The following is a 20,924-nucleotide window of genomic DNA, read 5'->3' on the forward strand; positions in this document are numbered from 1 at the left end:
AGGGGCGAACTCTCATAACTCCCTTGCTCCTCTTCAGTCACCTGCAAGAACCGAGGAGCAGAGCCTGCTTCCCCCAAGTGCACGTGCCTTATGGGGAGGTATAGCTCTGGAGCTGGGCCCAGGTGTATAACCCCCACCCCCCTGATCCTTCTGCCAAGGAGGAGCTGCAGCTACTGCCCGCCCGGCTCGCTGCAGCGATTTACCCTTCCAGCTGGCATCTGATGCTGCCTGCATGTGTACAGCAGGGAGAGAACTGAGGCTGCCTCCTTGGGCCCAATTGTTCAGCTTCCTCAGCAAAAACATCTCCCTCCTTCCCACCCCCCATCACTTCCTCTGTGTGTGGGGGGGAGCTCTCTGCTTCAGGGAGTGGGGGGGGAGGGTTTCTAATTGCTGCCCTATATTTACAATGCCTGCCTGCCTGCCTTCCCCCTCCTCCAGGTGTGTGTCAGCAAACTGCTGGCTGCCTGCCCTGACTTCTGGCTTTCTACCCTGCTGGGGCTGGAAGCACTGGCTCAGCCTGGCCAGAAAACAGCTATTCTGGTTTGTGGCCCGGGTGGGGTGCGAGGGGGGGGGAGAGAGAGAGAGAGAAGCACTGGATGTTTTCAAGATTTTTGTTGTGCTGTGGGTGGGGGCGAAGGGGGAGAACCGTGACCTTTGGAACTTTTGTGCTAGAAGTGGCCTTGCTGGCCAGAAGAGCCACTCGCCCAGGAGGTGCGGCAACTCCCTGGCCGCGCCAGGATCTCGGCCCAGCTCTGACGGGGGCAGAGCGGGGTTTCGAAACAGCATCTTTACTCCCACGGCTCGGGGGAGGGCTGGAGCCCTGGCTCTGCCTAGAAATTCCAGCCTGAACCTGCACCACCTTCCGGCTGAAATTCTCAGCCAGGGGCTACGGTTCCAGGAAACTGGGTAAAACAAAATGGCCCTTTCTTGTTTCGGATGGGGCGGGGATTTGTCTGACTTTCAGCTGGCTCCAGTGCCGGCTTCCCGCCCTCTGTCTTTATGCTCCCGTTTGGCATAGACTGGAAGGCTCGGGCTGCGGTTGTGGTCTCCGTGGTGAACTGTGATTACAAGGGCTGGGCGGCGAGGAGCATCCGTCCCTCTGAATTCCCCGCTACGGCCCCGTCTCTGAGCGAGGGCCCTTCTGCAGCTGTGGGGAGAGCGGGGCCCCCGGGCGCGTTCTCTCTCCGGCCCAGGGAGCGACACGGCGTGTGCCTTGGTCTTGTGCGCACACACTCACTCCAATCCAGTGCGGCACTCGTGGGTGTTTTCCCACATGCTTTGCTCCCTCTGGCAGCATCGCACCAGCCTCGCTTTGCCCTTAGGCCAGGGCTGGGAGAAGGAAGGGGAGGGTGACAGCTGTGCTGGGGCTTCCCCCCGTGTGACTTCAGGCTGAGACCCAGCGCCGAGGCCGACTCGGGCAGCGCGTCGCCCCCAGCAAGGGGGGAGAGAGTAGAAGTTGCTCAAATCTACAGAAGCAGCAGGTGGGGGTGGTGAATGCTGGTGGTATCCACGTCCTGCAGGGATGGGTGTCAGATATGCCCCAGTGCAATGACCTACAGCCCAGGGGGTGCGCACTGAGCCCCCTGCTCTCTGCAGCGTCCCGTGCCCAGGATGAGGCCATCCAGCCCCTCACCCCCTGCTCCTGTGCAGTGGCCTGTTGCCCCAGCTCGGGGTGACGGGAGAAGCCCAGGTTCTAGCTGAGCACGGGAGGGAGACGCTCCCGAACTATTCCACTCCCCCCAGGACCAGGTGCAGCCCCGTGCAGAAAGGGGGCTGCTATTTCAGCACGAAGCTAAGCGAGGGGGTGCTGAGCTGGCAAGGGCTGGCCAGGCTGTTGGCAGGAGGTGGGTGGCAGCTCAGCCCCAGACTGGATCCACCCTCTATTCAGCTGTCTCGAAACCTGTTTTTCCTCTTCACGGGGCAGGGGCTGCTGCGGGGCTCAAGCTGCCAGTGACTCAAGCTGGCTGGCCTGGGGCTCGGCTGCTCCAGCCTGTATTCTGCTGGGCAAGGGGCCTTGGCAAGGAAGCCGGTGCAAGGGCTGGGGGTGGGAAGGCACCCGGGGGGGGGCTCTGAACTCAGGTAGGTTTCCTGGAGTGTTCCTGGTATTCTAGCTCCAACTTCAGCTGGGCGGCAGCCGCCTTCCCTGAACCTGTTGACGGCGAAGCTGGGGCTTGGAACCCCGGTCTCAGCCATTGGCACGAAACCGGGGCTTTTTGGCAACGCTGAAGCAATACCTGGTTCCAGGCCGCTGGCAGCAGGATCGTAGTGGGGTTGCGGCCGCAGGCACTGTACCGCTGTGGCCAGGCCGGAGCTGGGGCCGACCCAACGTTGAATTCCCTCCTCTACCTGACTTTCAGAGAGCTGGGCTGCAAAAGTTTCTGCAGCAGGCCGAGCACGGCCTTGAACCGGGCTCATGTTTGTTCCCCTGCAGCATGAAAACCAAATGCTGCATCCCCACCGGCTGCCGTGCAATGGACGGGCAGCCTCTCGGCCGCTCAGCCGCAGGCTCCTAAGCCTTGTCAGGGGCCTGGCTGGTGGCTGGCAGTCGCAGGCCCTCGTCCGCAGGGCATCACCGCCTCCAGCCGTTACTAGCCGCCCCGCACTCTGCCCCATGGGGCTGCAGCCAACACGGCTGCCCTGGCTGCAGGCAGCCCTTCAGCCACTGCTCATCTCTCCAGCATGTCGCCTGCAGCCCCTGCTGCTCCTCAGTGTCACTCGTTGGAAGAACAGACAATCCCCCCACCTCCCAGCTGGGGATTGGGGGGGGTGTGCTACTCCTGCTTTAATTAGTCCATAGAGCTTTGCCAGAGGCTCTTAATGCTCAGGCTTTGCAGCCAGCTGTACCATTTCCCACCTCTTCGCCTCATTAGCACCTCCCGCTTCTCAGGGTGGGGCCCACAGTGGGGCTAGGCACTGCTGGAGTTGCCAAGTGGCTAATGGCACAAACCCAAACACACTTGCCCCGCCCCCTGGGCTAAGGCCCCGCCCCTTCTCACTACATTCCCCCTCCCTCTCTTGCTCACTTTCACCCATCTGGGGCAGGGGTGCAGGAGGGGGGTGCGGGCTCTGGGAGGGAGTTTGGGTGCAGGGGGTTGGGGGGTGCAGGCTCTGGGAGGGAGTTTGGGGGTAGGAGGGGGCTCCAGGCGGCGCATATCTCCGGCAGCTCCCAGAAGCAGCGGCATGGCCCTGTGGCTCCTAGGCACGGGCAGGGGCAGCCCGGTAGCTCTGTGCACTGCCCCTGCCTGCAGGCACCGCCCCCACAGCTTCCATTGGCCACGGTTCCTGGCCAATGGGAGCTACGGAGTCAGTGTACAGTGACCCCGCCCACCGGCTGCCCCTGCCTGTGCCTAGGAGCTGCAAGGACATGCCACTCCTTCCGGGAGCTGCGCACAGCCAGGGTAGGCAGGCAGCCTGCCTTAGCCCCGCTGCACCACCCCCGCCAACCAGACTTTTGGCCTATTGACATCTACCGGCTTGCTTTCAATAGCAAGCAGGAGATCGGCCTCGAGTCTCCTGAAATCGGCCTCAGTGCGGGAGCATTGGCAACCCTAGGCACTGCGCATCCTCCAAGGGGGAGGCCCTGCACTGAAGACCTCACAGTAAACCCCCAAAAGCCTGGGAGCCAGGAAGGATTATCCCCATTTTACAGCTGAAGGACAGAGGCCTCATGGGAGGAAGTGACTTGCCCAGGGTCACCCAGAGAGGCAGTAGCAGAGCTAGGATACTCACCCAGCTCGCCCAAGGTCCAGCCTAGCAGGTTAGCCCCCAACCCCCCCGCAGCAAGAGGACGCAGTCAACATCAGCATCTCCAGGGACGACGCCGGCTCCTTTTCCACCAAGTCACTGAAGCAGCAGGTGTGTTTCGGGGGGGGGGGCGCTCTGGCTGTAATCCAGGCAGAACGCTCACGGAGGAGGTGTCTCGTTAGCAGCCCGGGGCCCGTCTTCTCCCCCCCGCCCCGTGTTTTTCCAGGCTCCATTTGACATGGCAAATCAACGTGCTGAACTGGGCCTCGTGCTTGTCCCCCGCCACGCGGAAAAGCCCCACATTTCATTACGCAGGGATTGAACCCACGGCCTGTTAAATACATTTATTTACCAAGGAGAAGTTACAGCTGTTTTCTCAACAGAAAATTGGCATCATTAAATCAGTAGCAATAATGTGGGAGAAGTGGCAGGACCCAGCCCCTTCGCTCGCTGAGTGATAACAGCATCGCTTGCACCTGTAGCAACAGCCCTCTGTGCCTTGGAGCCGGCCACTGCTAGTCCCCTCGGGCCTGGCCTCTCCCTCCAAAACCCCCACGCCGGTCAGATCCCGGCTAGTCCTTATTCCCCCACATCCGCCCCTGGGAGGAGGCGGGGAAGATGCAGAAAGGAAGCGAGGCGTCTCGCGTCTCCATCCGCCCGCACCTGTTTGCGTGTGGCAGAAGCGTCGCACTCGGCCTGAGGAAGCACCGACAGGGCCCGTCTCCGGGCCGGGAACGACCGCGCGAGGCTCCCGGGCCGCTCGGCAGCTGAAGCGGTGGGGAGGGGGCCCCACTCCCGGCGCACGCCGCCTCCTGAGGCTGCGGTGGGCGGGTGGCCAGGCTGCCCCGGGTGGCGCCGGGGTTTTGGTCACGGTGCAGCTCGGTCCCGGCAGCTGCGAGGCCCACCCCCGCACGCACGCCTCAGTACACCACTTCGTAGACGGTGGCTTTCTTGTCGCCGGAGCCCGTGACGATGAACTTGTCGTTGATCGAGATGTCACAGCTCAGCACCGACGAGGACTCTTTGGACTGAGAGGGGGTGGAGGTTAGGAGAGGGAGCCTGCCCCTTGGGTGGCCTCGATAGTGATTTAACGAGGGTGGGGGGAGTTCAGATCAGGGCTAGGGAGTCCAGTGGCAAAGACTGGCCCAGGCCTTGTTCTGAAGGGAGTTAAAATCGGAGCCCGACTTTCTCTCTCTCAGCACTCCCCGATCTCCACCTGGGGGCCACTGGGGCTAACGGTCATTAAAACCAAGGGAAAAGCCTCCCACTGATTCAACTGATGCTCTGTGTCAATCAGGAATTAATTCAGGACACTCCTGTTCTGCATCGTGCAGGAGGTCAGACCAGGGTCCGTTCTGGCTTTGGAATCTACGAACCTGGCTTTGGGGCAGTTGCTGACGCGCTGGGCAGTTGCTCCCACCCTACGCATTGCCGGGGGCGAGGGATTTAACCGGAATGCGCCTCCCGGCAGAGTGCCCCTTCCTCACCTGGAAGATGCTGGCTCCGTAGGGCGTCCTCCAGGCGTTCAGCAGATTGTCCTTCCCTGTGCTCACGAACCATTTACCTGCAACGGGAGAGTCCAGCGGGTCAGCGGGGGGCTGTCACGTGCACGGATGAGAGATTCAGCAAAAGGGGAGACGCTGCCCATAGGCGTGGGGGATTCCAGCAGCATCCCACAAGCAACCACCTGCCCTGGGAGCAGAGGACGATGCACCGGGAGCATCCAAAGCACAGCCCGGGCTGGATAAACTGTCAGCCTGCCTGTAAACGTGGAGTCCCATCCATGCAGCCTTCCAAGCTCTGCCCAGCTCCATTCCATGTTCTGGGGCAGGAGGGGAAACTGAGGCACAAAGCGAGGCAGTAACTGACCCAAAGTCACCCAGCAGGACAGCGGCAGAGCCAGGAACAGACGCCTTTTCCTGAGTCCAAGCCACTGCTCTGCCCACTAGGCCATGCAACCCCCTCGGCCGGCCCGAGCCCGCGTCTGCACTTGCGCGCACACTCCTACCGCAGGAGGCGAATTTGAGGGAGAGGACGCAGCTCTCGTGGAGGTGGAGCTGGTATTTCTCCGGCTTGGCCACATGCAGGATCTCCACGTTGCTGCTCTCCATGCCGACGGCAAGCCACTCCCCCGAGGGACAGTAACCCAGCGAGAAGATCTGGGGAGAAGGCAGAGTCAGGCCCCAGGAAGCGGGTCCCTGCCAGGCTGGCTCTCCGGGGGAGGGGAGAGCACAGCGCCTGCCCCCACCCGCTCGGGCTCTGCAGCGCCCCGTCGCCCTCCTACCTGGGAGCTGAAATCGTGCTGCTGCAGCTGGCGCCCCTCCCGCAGGTCCCAGCACCGCACCGTGTTATCCAGCCCCCCCGTCCACAGCTTGGTGCCGTAGTTGGAGATGTCGATGCAGCTGGCGCCGTCCGTGTGGCCCTGGAACTGCCTGGAGGGGAGAGCGCGGCCGTCAGGCACCGTCGCCTGCGGCAGGTTCGGGTCCTGTGGCCAGGGGGCACCTCCCCTCTCCAGCGCTAGCCAGCCACACCGCATTGCATCCTGACCCAGGGGGGCTGTGCAGGGAAGGCCCTGCGAGATGGGGGGGGGGGCTCACCTGACCATCGTCTGGTTCTGCAGGTCCCACACCACGATGTTGCCGTCGCTGCAGCAGGAGAAGCAGACCTTGGCGTCGGGGCTGATGGCCAGGGCGTAGCAGGCGGGCGCCGAGGAGGTCAGCTCCGCCTTGATGCGGGGGGTGGGCGCGGCCAGGTCCCAGATGGACAAGGTGCTGGCCTCCCCGCCCACAATGAGGCTGCGCCCGTCCGGGAGGAGCTTGCAGGAGCGGATGTAGTTGTCGCGGTTCTGGGGAAGGGAGAGGGAGGAGCAGCCTTAAAACCTGTCACTGCGGAGTGGGGGGGTCCCTGATCCAGCGCCCCTTAGGGTCAGTGGAAAGTCTCCCCTGATTTCAGCAGGCTTTGGATCAGACCCCCGAGGCCGGCTGCAGGCCTGCAGCCTCTCTGTGCCGCCTGTCCTGCCGGGGGGGCGCCTGTGCCAGGGACTCAGTGGAGGTCAATGGAATTCACCCTGCAGGGCTCAGCCACCGGCTCTAAAGCGCTCCAGGCCTTGACGCAATTTCTACCTTACTCCAAAGCAGCCCAGTTCCCCACCTCTGCTTCCCCCCAACCTCACCCAGTGTCCTGCCCATTGCCAAGAGTCTAGGGCCCTTGGCAAAGCAGCCCAGGGTCCGGTCTCAGCGTCAAGCCATTGACGACGAGCTTTATTCTTTGCCTAGCGGCCCCATGGTGCTAGGTGCTGCGCACACACACACACACACACACCCCCCCCAAAGGCTGGGCTCTGACCCCAGGGGTTTACAGCTGGAACACAGGCAATTAAATGACTCGCCCGAGGTCACACAGGGAATCAGTGGCAGAGCCGGGAATTAAACCCGGATCTCCTGAAGCCCCGGCCAACGCCTTACGCACAAGCCCATTCGTTGTCCCGGGTGTCGGTGCCCAGTCACAGAGACTGGCCTGTTTTACCCTCCACCCCATTGACGGTCAGGGCTTCTGAGGCCCGGGGGAGACAGAGAGCGCCCCACGCAGGCTCTGAACAGCAGTGCAAAGCACAGGGAGCTCTCAGCACATACCACAGTCAGCCAAACCTGCCCAGCCCCCCTCTAACACCTCCAGCACCGCAGCATCCGGCCCAGCGCTGAAGTGACCCCAAGCTCCTGCTGCTTCAGTCCCAGACCCGCCGCCTGGGAGCTTGGGGCTTAAGGAAGTTCCACCGGGATTAGGCATTTCAGATACAGGCATTTGAGGCCACCAGCTTCCACGCTAGGCCGTGCTCCCCCCCCGGCCTGCGGCCTCCTCACAGGGCGTTAGGAGCCGAACTACCTTGGAGGTTCTGCGCCTGAGTTCTTCCCGATCGCCCCTGCCTTCCAAAGCAGCCTCGGGGGCGCCCCTTGCCCTGGCCTGGCTGGCAGGCTGGCGTACGCCCCTGCGCTTGCTGGCGCCGTCACGGCATTGCACATGGGGGCCTCGGAAGCGGAAATGCCCCAGTGTGTGTGTGGGGGGGCATGAGAGACAAAAACTGGTCAGAGATGGGAGGAGAGCAAGTGCCCCCCCCTCTCCCCCCAGTGCTGCAGCCGTGAGCCGTCCTGCCACGCTCCACAGCACCTTCCAGTCATGGCAGGAGCGCCAGAGGCTCTGGCATGCTAATGAGCCGGGCCCCCGGGGGGCAGCTCAATTATTAATTGCTTTTCCTTTTGATGAGGGTTTTCTAGCGACGGAGCAATTCCAGTCCCCGCCGATGCTCCCGACGTGCTGGGGAAGCAGGCCTGGGACGGCCCCAGCCGACGCACACACAGATCATTTCCCACCACCACCTGGGAAAGGTTCCTTTGCCGGCTCGACGGGGGAAACTGAGGCAGGGCTTCACACACACAGAGCCCAGCCCACGGTGGGCACACAGCAGCAAAGCCAGAACTAGAACTCGGGGATCCTGAGTCCAAACTCTGTGGTCCAGTCCACCAGCCAAGAGGGGCCTTGGCAAAGGTGCCACTCCAACAAACCTAGTGACAATCTCCAGTGCGTATCGACTGCGATACGGGACCGGTGCCTTCGGCTGCTGCGGCATACGGGGCCAGATCCTCAGCGATTTTCCCCAGCCAGGGATCTGGCCCTCAAGGGTAGCAAGGAATTGTGTGGGAGCCAATGGACGCTCTTTCATCCCCATGCCCCGTCCCCTTACCAGGCAGTCCAGCTGCGCCACGGGCGTCTTGGTCCCAGGCTGCCCCACGTCCCACACCTTCACGCAGCCCTTGCCCCCTGTGTAGACGTGCTGGGTGGAGTTGCTGATGGTGACGGCGCAGACCACCTCGCCGTGGGTCAGGGTGTGGAGCTGGCGGGCGTGCCGGGGGATGCCGGTGCCGATGAGGGCGTCGGGAGGGAAGGGGACCGGCTGCATCTGCCCGTCGGCGCTCACGTGGAAGGAATAGGCGCTGCAGGGGGAGGGGGAGAGGCAGGTAAGTGCTGGCAGCCTTAAAGGGACGCAGCCCTCCTGGGCGTTACGCTCCGTGGCTGGGCTTCCGTCACTCACTTTTGTCCCGGAGCTTCCGGCTGGCTGTGCTGAGGATTCCCCCTGCCAGGGAGGGTGGGGGTCACACGCTAGACAAGGAGGGGGCCTCTCCAGGCAGGTAGGTACCCAGCCCCATTACTGTAGTAGCTGAGCTACTCCCAGCCTTACTGGGTTGGCCCTCACAGCCCCCACCCCAAGAGGAAGGGCTGTAAACCCCAGCGCCTAGATGGGAAACTGAGTCACAGAGCGATGATGCGACTCAGTCACAGCCAGAGCAGGGAATTGAACCCAGGGCTCTGGAGTCTCACGGCAGAGCCCTAACCACTAGGCCATCCTTCCTCCCGGCTGCAGCACGGCCTTAGCCTGTTTATTACCGGCTTCACGCAGAAGCTCCTGTGCAGAACTCTGCCGTGGGCCGGTGGGAGCCTGGCTCGGTGACCTGCATCCCACCACCTCCCCCTGGGGCATCCCAAGCCCCCAGCACAGATTTGGCTGCACTTACGGTTTCCCACCGGGGATGGCCGGCAGAGAGGAGGAGACGGCGGCCGCCCTCAGGTGAGGGTGAGACTCAAACGCCACCTGCAAAGCAAAGGGAATCTGGTCCACAAAGCGGCATGGTGGGAAGGGGCCGCAGGAGTTGGGCCTACAGACGAGCGTCCGGCCGCCCTGGCTTAGGACAACCTCTCTGGCTATCTCTGCAGCCTGTTTCCTCCAAGAATATACGGGAGGGAGCAGCGGCTGACACCAGGGGCCACAACCAATCTCCTCCTAGAACTGGAAGGGACCTTGAAAGGTCATCGAGTCCAGCCCCCTGCCTTCACTAGCAGGACCAATTTTTGCCCCAGATCCCTAAGTGGCCTCCTCAAGGATTGAACTCACAACCCTGGGTTTAGCAGGCCGATGCTCAAGACCTGCTCCTGCTGACGATGGCAGCAACACACACACACACACACACACACACACACACACACACACACACACACACACACACACACACACACACACACACACACACACACACACACACACACACACACACACACACACACACACACACACACACACACACACACACACTCCCTCTACTAGAAAGGTGCCCAGTGCCGCTGGGGTGTGAGAGGGGAAAATGTGTGTATTGGGGCACTAGGGAGTGGGGGTTCTGTGGGCAGGGGGGCGCTGGGTGGGGGGGTGCGTGGGGCGCTGTGCATTTGTGCGGGGGTTGGAGGGGTGCTGGCCATAGTGGATCCAGGGGGGCTCTGGCCATTGGGAGTGGGGGGGAGATGTTGGGTGAGGGAGCCGTGTGGCATGGCACGGGCCTGCCCCCGAGGACAAGGGGCACGCTGGAAGCACAGGGCCGGGTGGGCCACTATGCGCCTGGCAACTGCCGGTCTGTAAATAGTGCCCTCGCACTGGGCTGGGCGGAGTGGGGCCGCCCCTGCCATGCCCTGCCCCATTGCCCCTGGCCGGCCCCTCGCTCTGGGGACGGACCTCCTCGTGCCATGCTCCATCGCCTCCCTGGGGGCCCACAGATACGTTTGGCCACAAAAGGTTAATCCGGCCCTGAAGGTGCCCCACTGTATGTGACTGGCCCATGCCCTGCACTGAGCTGCCCCCTGTTGAGGTCACCACTGCTACTCTCCATCCCCTGCACACATGGGATTTTGGGGAGCGGGGGCGGGAAAAGGGCCTTTGCAGGAGGCGGCTGGAGCTGAGCTGGCCTCCGCCCCGGCCCGTGCGCAACTCACCAGAGGGGACCGTCCGTACAGCACCGTCCCGCTGACTTGCGGAGAGAGGTGGATGCTCACGTAGGAGCTGGGGGCCGCCAGCTCGCCGTTGATGGCGGCATGGGGCACCATCCCGAACGAAGACGCGTAGGTGCTGGGCACACTCAGGGGGCTGCGCAGAGCTGGGGGTTCGAGAGAAGAGACGCAGCCACTGAGCAGCACCCCTGGGCGCTGGTTACCTGCATGATGGCAGCGTAACGCCCCAGGGTGGGTCACTGAACCTGGGACCAGTGGATCTAAATGCCTGAGTGCCAAGAGCCAGCTCTGCTAGCCAAGGCTGGAAGCCAGGAACTTGTGAGTAGGTAATATTTGTACCACAGTAGCACCACGAAGCCTCAGCTGAGATCAGATCAGCTGCTGCCTCAAATGTCTTAGTCAAGGCAGACAAAGGGGAAACTGAGGCACAACTGACCTTGAGCATCAGCGGCAGAGCCAGGAATAGAACCCAGGTCTCCGGAGTCCTGAGCCAGCGGCCTAGCCATGCTGCCTTTCAAACCCTTGATGCAGAGGCCCCGAAATCCCTTTAAACTGGGCTCATACTGAATTAAGCTAAATCAGCGCAAGTGAGTTCTAAGCTGATCCTGGTGCATTCATCTCAGAAGTTCTCCTGGTTTATCAAGATCGATTTCCATCCCCTCATCCGAGTAATTTTCTAGCACAGACAAGGGCTTCATTTCTCAAATTCGTGCTCTATTTCCACTTCGAAAACTGCCAGTCTTGATCAAATCGTTTCCGCCCCCTCTACCCAGCTTTCAGCCGGGACGCATTTCTATTAGCCGAAATCCCCCCCTGATGCTCCACGGCTCCTCTCACGGGAGGATTGCAAAGCGCTCTCCAAACACCAGTTCACGGGTAATGCTCCCGGTTTACAGATGGGGAAACTGAGGCACCAAGCGGCAAAGTAACTCGCCCAGCATCACCCAGAGAGGCAGAGCTGGCCTTTAACATTGAGCCACACCCCTGGGGGCTTTCAAGTGATCCCCACTTATACAGCTCAGGGCAGGGACCGTGTCTCTTGCTGTCTGTGGAGCATCCAGCACAACGGGGCCCTGATCTCAGTTGGGGCCTCTGGGCACGACTGTGAAACAAACAACAAACTCTTGCAGGGCCCAACCCTGCACCGCTTACTCAAGGGAGTAATACGTCAACGGTGCGGCTTCTTCTGGCTACCGGCCAACCTATCTCCAAAGGGATACTGCAGAACTGGAGCGGGCCCGGAGGACCTGGAAAAACTCTCCTAGGAAGAGAGATTGAACGGACTGGGAGCATCACCTGCGAGAGGAGACGAACGGAGGGCACAGGCTGGAGTCTCAAAAATACTGAATGGTCCTGAGAAGGGAGATCGGGAGCGTCCGTCCTGTCTCCTAGCACAAGCCCAAGAGTGTCCAGTGTAAGAGTTTGCTTGTTTTCCGTCTGCTTCTCTCTGTCTTTCCTGGTTCCTAAAATCACAACGTAGCCGCAGCGGCTCAGTCTAGCCACCTACTACGTTCTGAGGAACTCTGACGGGGTTGGGACTGACACCTTTCAGCTGCAGTGTAGACGTAGCCTCAGGGTACACACACGCCCAGCACCCACAGAAAAATCCAGCACTGGGCCCTGGTCTCTGGGAGTGGCCAGTATCTGATGCGTCAGAAGGAGATGAAAACTCTCCAAAGGCACCTGGGCTACAGAGCAATACACACCTTGGTGGGGAGGAAAATACATTAGATCAAAATAACTCACCGCCCCCAAAACCAGGGACCCTTTGTAACTAGGCACCGTGTAGACACATCAAAAGAGATGAAAAGCTGATGATTTCTTTTGCACAGATGGAGTATTGAGGCAGAGAGAGAGTAAAGCTTAGATCCTCAAAAGGTATTTAGACACCTGAATCAATGGGAGTTAGGTACCTTTGAGGATCTGGGCCTAAATGACTGGCTCAGGGCCACCCAGGGAGTCTGTGGAAGAGCTGGGAACTGAATCCAGATCTGAGTCCCTGTCCAGTCAGCGCCGTACCTACAAGAGCATCCTTCATCTGCCAGATCCTTCCTGACCCCTTCAGCCAATGTCTTGAAGCATGCGCTTTGATCACTCTTGTTTTCACATGAATAGCCAGAAATATTACGAGTCAGAAACAATGCAGAACCCTTTCCAAAAGCCAGACACAGTATTCGTCACACTGAATTCCTGCAGCAGTGAGTTCCACAGGTTGACACAAACCATACTATGGACCCACACCTGAGAAGCAAGGAGGGCCTTGCATTGCACAGCAGGCTCTCAGCAGCTTAACACAGTGGACCTGTTGGTGTAATTGACCCACTCGCCATATTACCACGGCAGAAGCGCTTCCATAAAATTGGCTGTGATATGGGTGGAAATCCACCACTGACCCAGAGCTTCGTGGTAACTGCAGCAGCTGCCACGCACCCCCGCACACACACATGCTGTGTTACAAGGCCAGGCAGTTTCTCAGAAGGACGCGGATGCCTTAGAGAGACTCACTGATAGTGTCCGTGGCAGGCGGCTTGGAGGAGAGTTGCCGGAGATGGGAGGCCGAGCTTGGCCCGGGGCCGGGCGTTAGGGAGTCCCGTGGAGGAGAGGAGCTGGAGGACTTGGAGGTGGGAGTGTTGGCTGAGACATCATTCTGCAATGGAAAGGAGATGTTGCCCTGCCCTGCTCTAGAGCCTCCCAGCCAAGGCCTCCCCAGAGCGCTACCTGCACATTCGTGAAACCTCACACACCCCAGTGGGGAAACCGAGGCAGCGATGTAATTCACCCAAGCTCCTGGAGAGATTCCATGCCCGGGTTTGGTATAGAACCTAGGAGTCCTGGCTCCCAGCCCCTCTTGCTACTTCAACCCCTGAGACTGGACCCCAGCCCTTTCCAGAGCTGGGAAGACAGCACAGGAGTCTTGACTCGCAGCCCCCTGCTCTGACCCCCTAGAGAACACCCCCTTCCGGTTAATACTTGCACAGAGAGTCTGCAGCCCCTGCCCCAGGATCAGGCCCACCCTGCCCGGTGTTTCACTGAAGGGGATGTCCATTTTTGCTCTCCTTGGGATTTTGTGGAGACCGGCAGAAATCCATGCGGAGCCCGCGAATCTCACATCACTTAGGGCATTTCGGCTGCTCTAATCAGACTGTCCCGGGGAGAAATGCCAGCGAGCGCCAGCAACCCTACGGAGGGCTCCCAAAGCCCTGCAGCCGACAGATTGCTCCCGCTGAATCTGGTAAGTCTCTCTCGGGCCTCCGCTTGATGGCTGGGCTGGGAATGACAGCGCAATCAATACCCTCCCTCCCCATGCTTCCCTCCCGCTGATGTTTCAATCTGAGAATCAGGCTGATGCTGGGCAAATCGATAGATTGCACAGCGCGCGGAGGAGCCCAGGGGAATTCTGCAGGCAGCCGGATGGAAAATACCTGCAGAGCCAGGCTCCAGTTACCAGCGTATTAACCTCCCTTCCAAAGACACTCGCCCCTTGCAAGGCAGTGCGGGAGACCCGCTAGCGATAGCAGGGATTCGTTATTAATTAATTAATCAGCATGCCAAGGATCTCCAAGCACCTGATGCACACTCATTAATTAGAGCCTCCTCATGCTCCCACGGCGCGTTAGACATGCTGTACAGATGGGATGAGGCAAGGCCCGGGGAGGGGAACTGACTGGCCCAAGGACATGAAGCGAGTCAGTACAGAGGTGGGAACAGAACCCAGGCGTCCTGGCTCCCAGAGCCCACCCTGCTGCAACCACTAGGCCAGGCTGCCTGCTGATTGCACGGCAAAGCCCACACACTGCCTGCATCCCAAACCCTTCTGTCTCGCTGGGCTGCTGTTAACCCTTAGAGTGCGGGAGAACCTCCAGGGGCCACACGGACCCTGGGTTTGACTCCAGCGTAGTGTGGTCTGGAGGGTTAACCCTTTGGGGACCAGGTTGCTTCCTAGGCTTCCGGCTGGCCCTCAGTGGTGGAGAAGGAGGGAGGGATCCTGGCAGACGCGGATTGTTAGGAGGAGTAACCCCAGTCTGTTGTGCCCCCACACACAGCTCCCACTGCCACCTCTCCACCTGGCACAATCCCTCTCACCCCATTGCCAGTCTATGACCCCTCCAGGGCTTGGAACCAGCCGTGGGTTGCAGCAGGATAGGAGGCAGTGCAATGCAATTCTTCCCCTCTGGAGGGGGCAGGGACGGGGCAGCCAGGGGAAGACGTGGGGCGAGCAGGGAGCAATAGGATGACAGGGAGAGGGCGTGGCGAGAAGCTCTCTCGTTAAGTGCTTGAGGGGTTAAGGACCAGACGGGAAGCCCAAGGAATTGCGCGTGATGGGGGAAGGCGCATGGGAGGGGATTGCGGGGGGGCAGCATCCCTTTCCCCAATCCAGAGCTCCAGCAGGGGCAGCCCCCTGTGCATCCTCCAGGCTGGATTGCCTGCGACATGCCCCCTAAGCAGGGACAGAGAATCCCAGATCCACTGGCCAGGATCTCCGGGCTCCCCCTCCCCACCCCATGTGCTGCAGCAGGGACAGACACCCTGGGGCAGTGCCCTGGGATACAGAGGTAGGTGCTGACCCCCGCCCCCATCCCACGGCCTCTCTCCAGCTCGCCAGCCCATCGCTTTACCAGGCTCTGGTCCTTCAGTTTGAGGGGCGTTGTGCTCCGGCTGGAGGCCAGGGAGGCTGGGCTCTCGGGCATGTCCCTGCGGGCAGGTGGGAGCTTAGTGCTGGGTGCATGGGCAGGGCTGCTGGGCTCAGAGGGTGGGTCCTGCAGCGGGGAAGAGAAAAGCAGACAGGGCCTTCAGAGAGGAGGGAACCGGGGCCCAGCATGTGCCCACTGCACAGGGACGGCACGGCCAGCAGCACAGCTCTCCTCGTGCCACACCCCGGGGTCAATGCAGAGCCGAATGCAGACGCTCCAGAGTCACACAGGTGGTGGAGCAGGATCCAGACCTGCTTTTGCAGATGTAGCCTAGGAGGACACGAGAAAATTGCCTCTGCTTTTGAACGCACTGGGAATTTTGCAAGCCATATTAATTCTCTCTCTTTTAATGCTTTGGGTGCTTTCCAACTGGCTGCAACAGGCAGCTGGGTAGCGACTGGGAAGAACTGGGGGACACCCGCCGATTTGCTGCAATATAATCAACCAGCCGGACAAAACGACTGTTTGCAAATCAGTCGAGTCTCCACTCAGGGACAGGAGCCTCCAGCTTGTCAACCCATGGACCTGGCCGACCAGGGAGACTCCTTCTTTTAAAATAACAGCTCTGGGGGTCTTTCTATTTGTCTTTCCGAGGTCACGCTTCCCAGCTTCTCTCCACAGTCAGGAAGGCTAGAAACCGACTTGGTTTTTTTTAAAAAAGAAAACTGAGATTCTGACACAGTCACGTGACTTCCGGAACTGGGGCTTCCCCCGAAACACCAAATATCACGAGGCTTGTGATACAACCACCAGAGGCGCAACTCTCTCTAACAGAATCACCTTCAGTTACCATCTTAGACCTGCTCTATACACAGATTTCAGACCAGTATCATTATTCCAGTTCGGGGAGAGACGTTTCCAAATGTGTTTTTTACCCCAGCATAATTCATTCCCTTTTCTGCGCAGCTGAGAGAACTGCCTCCATCCTAGGCTGCAGCTGTAACAGTAAAGTAATATGAATTGTGTGTCTAAACAAGGCCTTCAGAGATTTAATTAAAAACTTCTCACTCACCTCATCCACTACTAGGTTATAATCGCTCTTGTCCCCGTCGCTGTCCTGCCGAGGGGAGAAACAGAGCCAGGAACAATTAAAACAGCAAAATACCGACACAGGGCAGATCTTCGAGGCAGTGCTGCCTAGTGGCTCAAGCACTGGATTGTGATTCAGAAGACCTGGGGTCTATTCCTAGCTCTGCCACTGGCCTGCTGGATGGGAGAGTTCCATCGCCTCTTTGTGCCTCAGTTTTCCCATCTGGAAAATGGGCAGAATGATACGGATGTCCTTTGTAAAGTGTTTGACGCGAACGGCTGGAAAACACTAGATAAACCCTAAGGATTATTATTCTCTCTCCACTCTGTTGGCTCGTCTCCCTGACCCAAAGCCCAAGGAAGTGAGTGGAACATTTCCCTGGTGACTCCGATGGGCTTTGGATCAGACCCCACACAAGCAAAGGCTGCGTCAGACAGAGCAGAGACCCAGAAATGCCTCGGATTTAAGGGCTCCCTGTGGAATTCTTTTATAAGGTATTTTCCCAAATATTTTTCTGCAGCACTTTAAAGCTAGTAAGCAATATTGAAAGGTCCCTTTTAGTTAAAAAGCCTCTTCAGAGTCGCCATTTCCAATCTCCATAGGGTCCGGACCGAATTTTCTTTTTTAAAGTCATCATCATCATCCCCCAGATTTTGCCCCCAAATCTCCTGCAGAATCTGGAAGAAAAATCCCATAGCATCCGGGCAACATTAAAAACAACAGTCTGGGCAAGTGTAGAATTGTTAGTAGTACTGAAAAGAGGCGAACGCTCTCAACTGAGATCAGGGCTCCAATGCGCTAGGTGCTGTACATACAACTAAGGAGAGACAGCAAGATTGCAGTCTGATTAGACACGAGAGAAAAAGGTCAGAGGGGGAAACTGAGGCACGGGGGAGGGCTGTGACTTATTCAAGGTCACCCAGCAGGTCAGTGGCAGAGCTGGGAAAAGAATGCTGGTCCCCAATTCAGTGAACACGCCACCTGCCACGCCATCACTGCCAGGCTGAAAAGCGCCCCCGCCTGGGGCTCTCGGAAACCCTTTGGGGGTTCAGGGGGGGCCTCAAGCTTCACACATGGGCAGCCCCCCGGCCTGGTGCAGTGGAACATTGGTCCGCTGGAGTTTGCTATGGACCGGGGGGCGGAGAGAAAGTCGGTACAAATTACCAGGGCCCAGCAGTCCGGAAGTGGGCCCGGGGCCTGGCTTTCCCGGCTTCATCGGCCCTGTTTAGCCAGTCCGCCCTTGCTGGGGGCCCGAAAAAATGTTTTCACCGGGGCCTGAGCCCGCTCTCGGCGGCCCTGGCTACAGAATCACAGAACTGCAGGGCTGGAAGGGACCCCGAGTGCTCGACAAGTCCAGCCCTCTGCACTGAAGCAGGACCCAGTAAACTGAAGACCATCCCGGACAGGGGTGTGTCTAACCCGTTCTTCCGAACAGCCCCAGAGGAGCGGGATCTGCCTTTCACATCACTGCATGGCAAACCCAGACCTTGCCCTCTGCCACCTCCAGAACCGCCCCCCCGCCCCCGCACCAATACCCGGCCCATCCTCCCAGGGGCAGGGATCCGGGTGTCGCACGCTCCCTGCCTGCACTCACATAATGTCCCGGCAGGTCCTTCTCCTCCCGTTTCCGTTTGAGCCCTGTGCCGCCCGGGCGCTCCTCGCCCTGCAGGCTCTCCGGAGGGGAGGCAGAAATGCTCTGCACAGGGGAAGTGAGAGGAGACCAGAGTTAATGCACAGCGAGGGTGGAGAGTCCCAGAAGCTGCCAAGCCATTTCCCACAGCTTCCTCCCCGGAGGCCAAGGGGACTGGGGCTCGGCCCGCAGCTGCCAGCTTTGCGGCTGGCCGGCAGCCTGTGTGGCCTCGCTCTTTTCAGAGTGGGGAATTAACATCATGGGCCTCTGGCATCTGAACCCCTTCAAAGGCCAGGGTGGAGGCTTTGGGTCTCGTAAATGCTGCCGCTCACACGATCTCCCTCGCTAGCCGGCGGGCGGAGGGATTGCTTGGCACCAGACCCCCATCCTATCCGCTCTCTTGGCAGCAGGATGTAAAGGGGAGGTCGGCTCATGCCTTCAGTCCCCCCGCCCTCCAGCTGCCTTTCTAGCACCCTGGGACCCTGCCCCTACCCGGACGCACCCCCAAACTCTCAGATTGGCACTGTGCAAACTCACACCCCAAACGTTCAAAGGCAGAGGCAGGTTTTCTCCCAGTTAGAGCAGCCAGCGAGTATTACGAGTCCTGTCTCTGGGGAGGGAGTGGGGTCTAGCGGGTTAGAGCGGGGGGGGGGAGGTACTAGGAGTCAGGACTCCGCGGGGCTACCTCTGGTTTAGGGAGGGGGGATTTTGTCTAAGGGTCAAGCGTGGATCAGGGAGTCACGACTCCTGGGTCCTACTGCCCACTCCAGGAGCACCAGAGTGGCAGGGACTGGGAGCCAGGACTCCTGGGTTCCCTATCACCGACTCACTCAGGCAAACTGCTTCTCTGCACCTTAGTTTCCCCATCTGCACAATCAGGATAATGCTCCTTACTCGCCTCCCGAGGAGGGAGGCAAAGACCAGGAGGCTTAATTCACTGAATGTTTATGAAAGATCTCCCTGAAAAGGCACCGAGCAGCTGCTGAGTTTTGTCAGTTTCACGTTCTGCCCTTAGCTCCCACGGCCAAGAATCATCCAGCGCTGGCCGGGAGCCCGTAAAACTGCCCAGACTGAGATCTGCCTGCTCCCCACACGCCTTCCTTAAAAAACAACAACAAACATCTCTCCTCTCCTGGGCTCAGCCACCTTGGGGCACGAACACTGTTCAGCTGCCAGCATGTCACTTCTTCAGTAAATCATTCCACAGCTGGGCTGGCAGGATTTTTGTGCTTGCACTGAAGGAAGACGGAGAAATAAAAAAAAAAAAAATCCACCCAGCCCAACAAGGCCACATGCCTTTCCACAGTGCATCTGGACGGGGGGGTCAGTTCAAGGAGAGATACCAGCCGCTGGGAGCTGGCACATGCAAACAGATCTGTGTGCGGCAGGTGGGCCTCGTAAATGACCTACTTAAAGAAGCATTTTCCAGAAGCAAAGGGAGGGGGGCAGCTGGGCCACCCCTCTCCCCCCCACCACTGGAGGAAGCGCTGTGGTCTCTCTGCAGACCAGCTCTAACAGAGATGTTTGTATACTGGCTAAATGAAAACCACCGTCCAATAACAGCGGCCTCCCTTAGTCCCTGGACTTGAAAGAAGTTTTGCCCCTTTGGGAGATAATGAGGCATGACAGGAATGGAAAATCCCCATCAGCAGCCTCCTGTTTACTCGGCACGGCCCCGCCTTAACCCCTTCACCGCTGGAACAAGGGAGGTGGGGTCTGGAGATCAGTTAGTACATCCCTTTCCCCATTGGCACTGGCCTGGTGTGGATCTGACTGTAACAAAACCTGCGTGGGCGTCTTCAATCCCTTTTCCCCCTGCTACCGTGTCTTTTGGTTTCCTCCGATAATAATAAACACAACTCTTTCCTCCCCCCACCCCCACGCACCTGCTTTGGCCAGATTCTGAGCCCGGTGGAACTGGCGTATAATCCGGAGTGACACTGGATTGACACTGGCGTTACAGGGAATCTAATCTACCCGCTTAGGTTGAGAGGATCCTGGTCTGCAGGGGTTTCGAAGTGGGCACTGGCGTCAGGGTGCTTGGGCTTTGGGGTGCTCCCCCAGAGACATCCTGGGGCATGAGGTCCCCACAAGCTGTAGGTGCCCAGGAGCTATGAAAATAAGGCCCTGGGGCACCTAGATCTGAAAACAAAATCAGTGGCCAGGCTGGAAAGTTTTGGCCTAAGATTGGTCATTCCCCACCCCCCTCCTCTCCATGAATTGGCATTTGTTTGGAGCAAAGATCTCCCACTAGTAAACTGAGACAGTTAATGCACGGGACTCCCTGCTGTCGGAGAATGCAAACAGCTTCCAGGGATTAGTCACTTGTCTGGCCTCTCCGGTGGCAACGTGCCAAGATGAAAAGGACAAAGGGCCATCAATCCTCAGGCTTCAGGGCACAAGCAGAGCCGTGGCTGTGGTCAGGCAGAATTTCCCCCAGTCCACCCCACTTACGTACTGCAGTAATGCCTGGGAGCCCCAGCCAGGGCCCAGAACCCCACGGTGCAAGGTGCTGTATGAACACACATCGTCCGTGCCCCCAAAGAGCTTACGCCTAAGGATCTGGAATCGACCCTTTTTGGATCAATCCACCTGCTGTGGCACAGTAACCACGGTGCTGCGCGCTGGCTGCCTAGCACATCACGGGTCCAGCCCACGCCATTGCTCATCCTCGGAGGAATTACAAGACCATCCTTCACGGTGGATCGATGCAAATGACTGGACAGCTTGAGGGGCACAGCGAGATCTTTAACCCTTCCTTGCCCTGCCTCCACCGTTCGCTACAGACCAAAAAGGCTGAACCACAAAGCAATTTAACACCAAGGCACCGCCAGCCCCTGCCGGTGCCTGCTCCCTCTGCCCTGAAGCATTCCCTAGCCTCCTATTCCACCAGGACAGATGCCTGAATCTGGGATACATTTGAATAGGGTCTTTTTGGCCCTACTGGGGAGATCAGAACACACCTCCTCCCACCAGGCTCCTGTGGAGTCACTTGGATTTCACA

At 59.3% G+C, this 20,924-nt stretch overlaps 1 protein-coding gene across 6 annotated transcripts in view; it reads right to left on the bottom strand.

Annotated features, from left to right (window-relative positions):
- Positions 1-4,079: 4,079 nt before the first annotated feature.
- Positions 4,080-20,924, bottom strand: part of LOC123355936 (transducin-like enhancer protein 2) — a 33,851-nt gene continuing 17,006 nt past the window's right edge. For all 6 annotated transcript variants that reach the window (XM_044998804.1, XM_044998806.1, XM_044998805.1 and 3 more), the window contains 12 exons: positions 17,885-17,986; positions 16,273-16,317; positions 15,186-15,326; positions 13,075-13,216; positions 10,555-10,715; positions 9,312-9,388; positions 8,483-8,732; positions 6,342-6,589; positions 6,029-6,176; positions 5,753-5,903; positions 5,232-5,308; positions 4,080-4,772 (listed from right to left, as the gene is read on the bottom strand). In XM_044998804.1, coding sequence (XP_044854739.1) covers positions 4,665-4,772; positions 5,232-5,308; positions 5,753-5,903; positions 6,029-6,176; positions 6,342-6,589; positions 8,483-8,732; positions 9,312-9,388; positions 10,555-10,715; positions 13,075-13,216; positions 15,186-15,326; positions 16,273-16,317; positions 17,885-17,986 — 1,650 coding nt within the window. In that variant the 3' untranslated portion in view covers positions 4,080-4,664. The remainder of the gene's footprint in view (positions 4,773-5,231; positions 5,309-5,752; positions 5,904-6,028; positions 6,177-6,341; positions 6,590-8,482; positions 8,733-9,311; positions 9,389-10,554; positions 10,716-13,074; positions 13,217-15,185; positions 15,327-16,272; positions 16,318-17,884; positions 17,987-20,924) is intronic.

Source organism: Mauremys mutica, chromosome 24, assembly GCF_020497125.1.
Source record: "Mauremys mutica isolate MM-2020 ecotype Southern chromosome 24, ASM2049712v1, whole genome shotgun sequence".
NCBI lineage: Eukaryota > Metazoa > Chordata > Testudines > Geoemydidae > Mauremys > Mauremys mutica.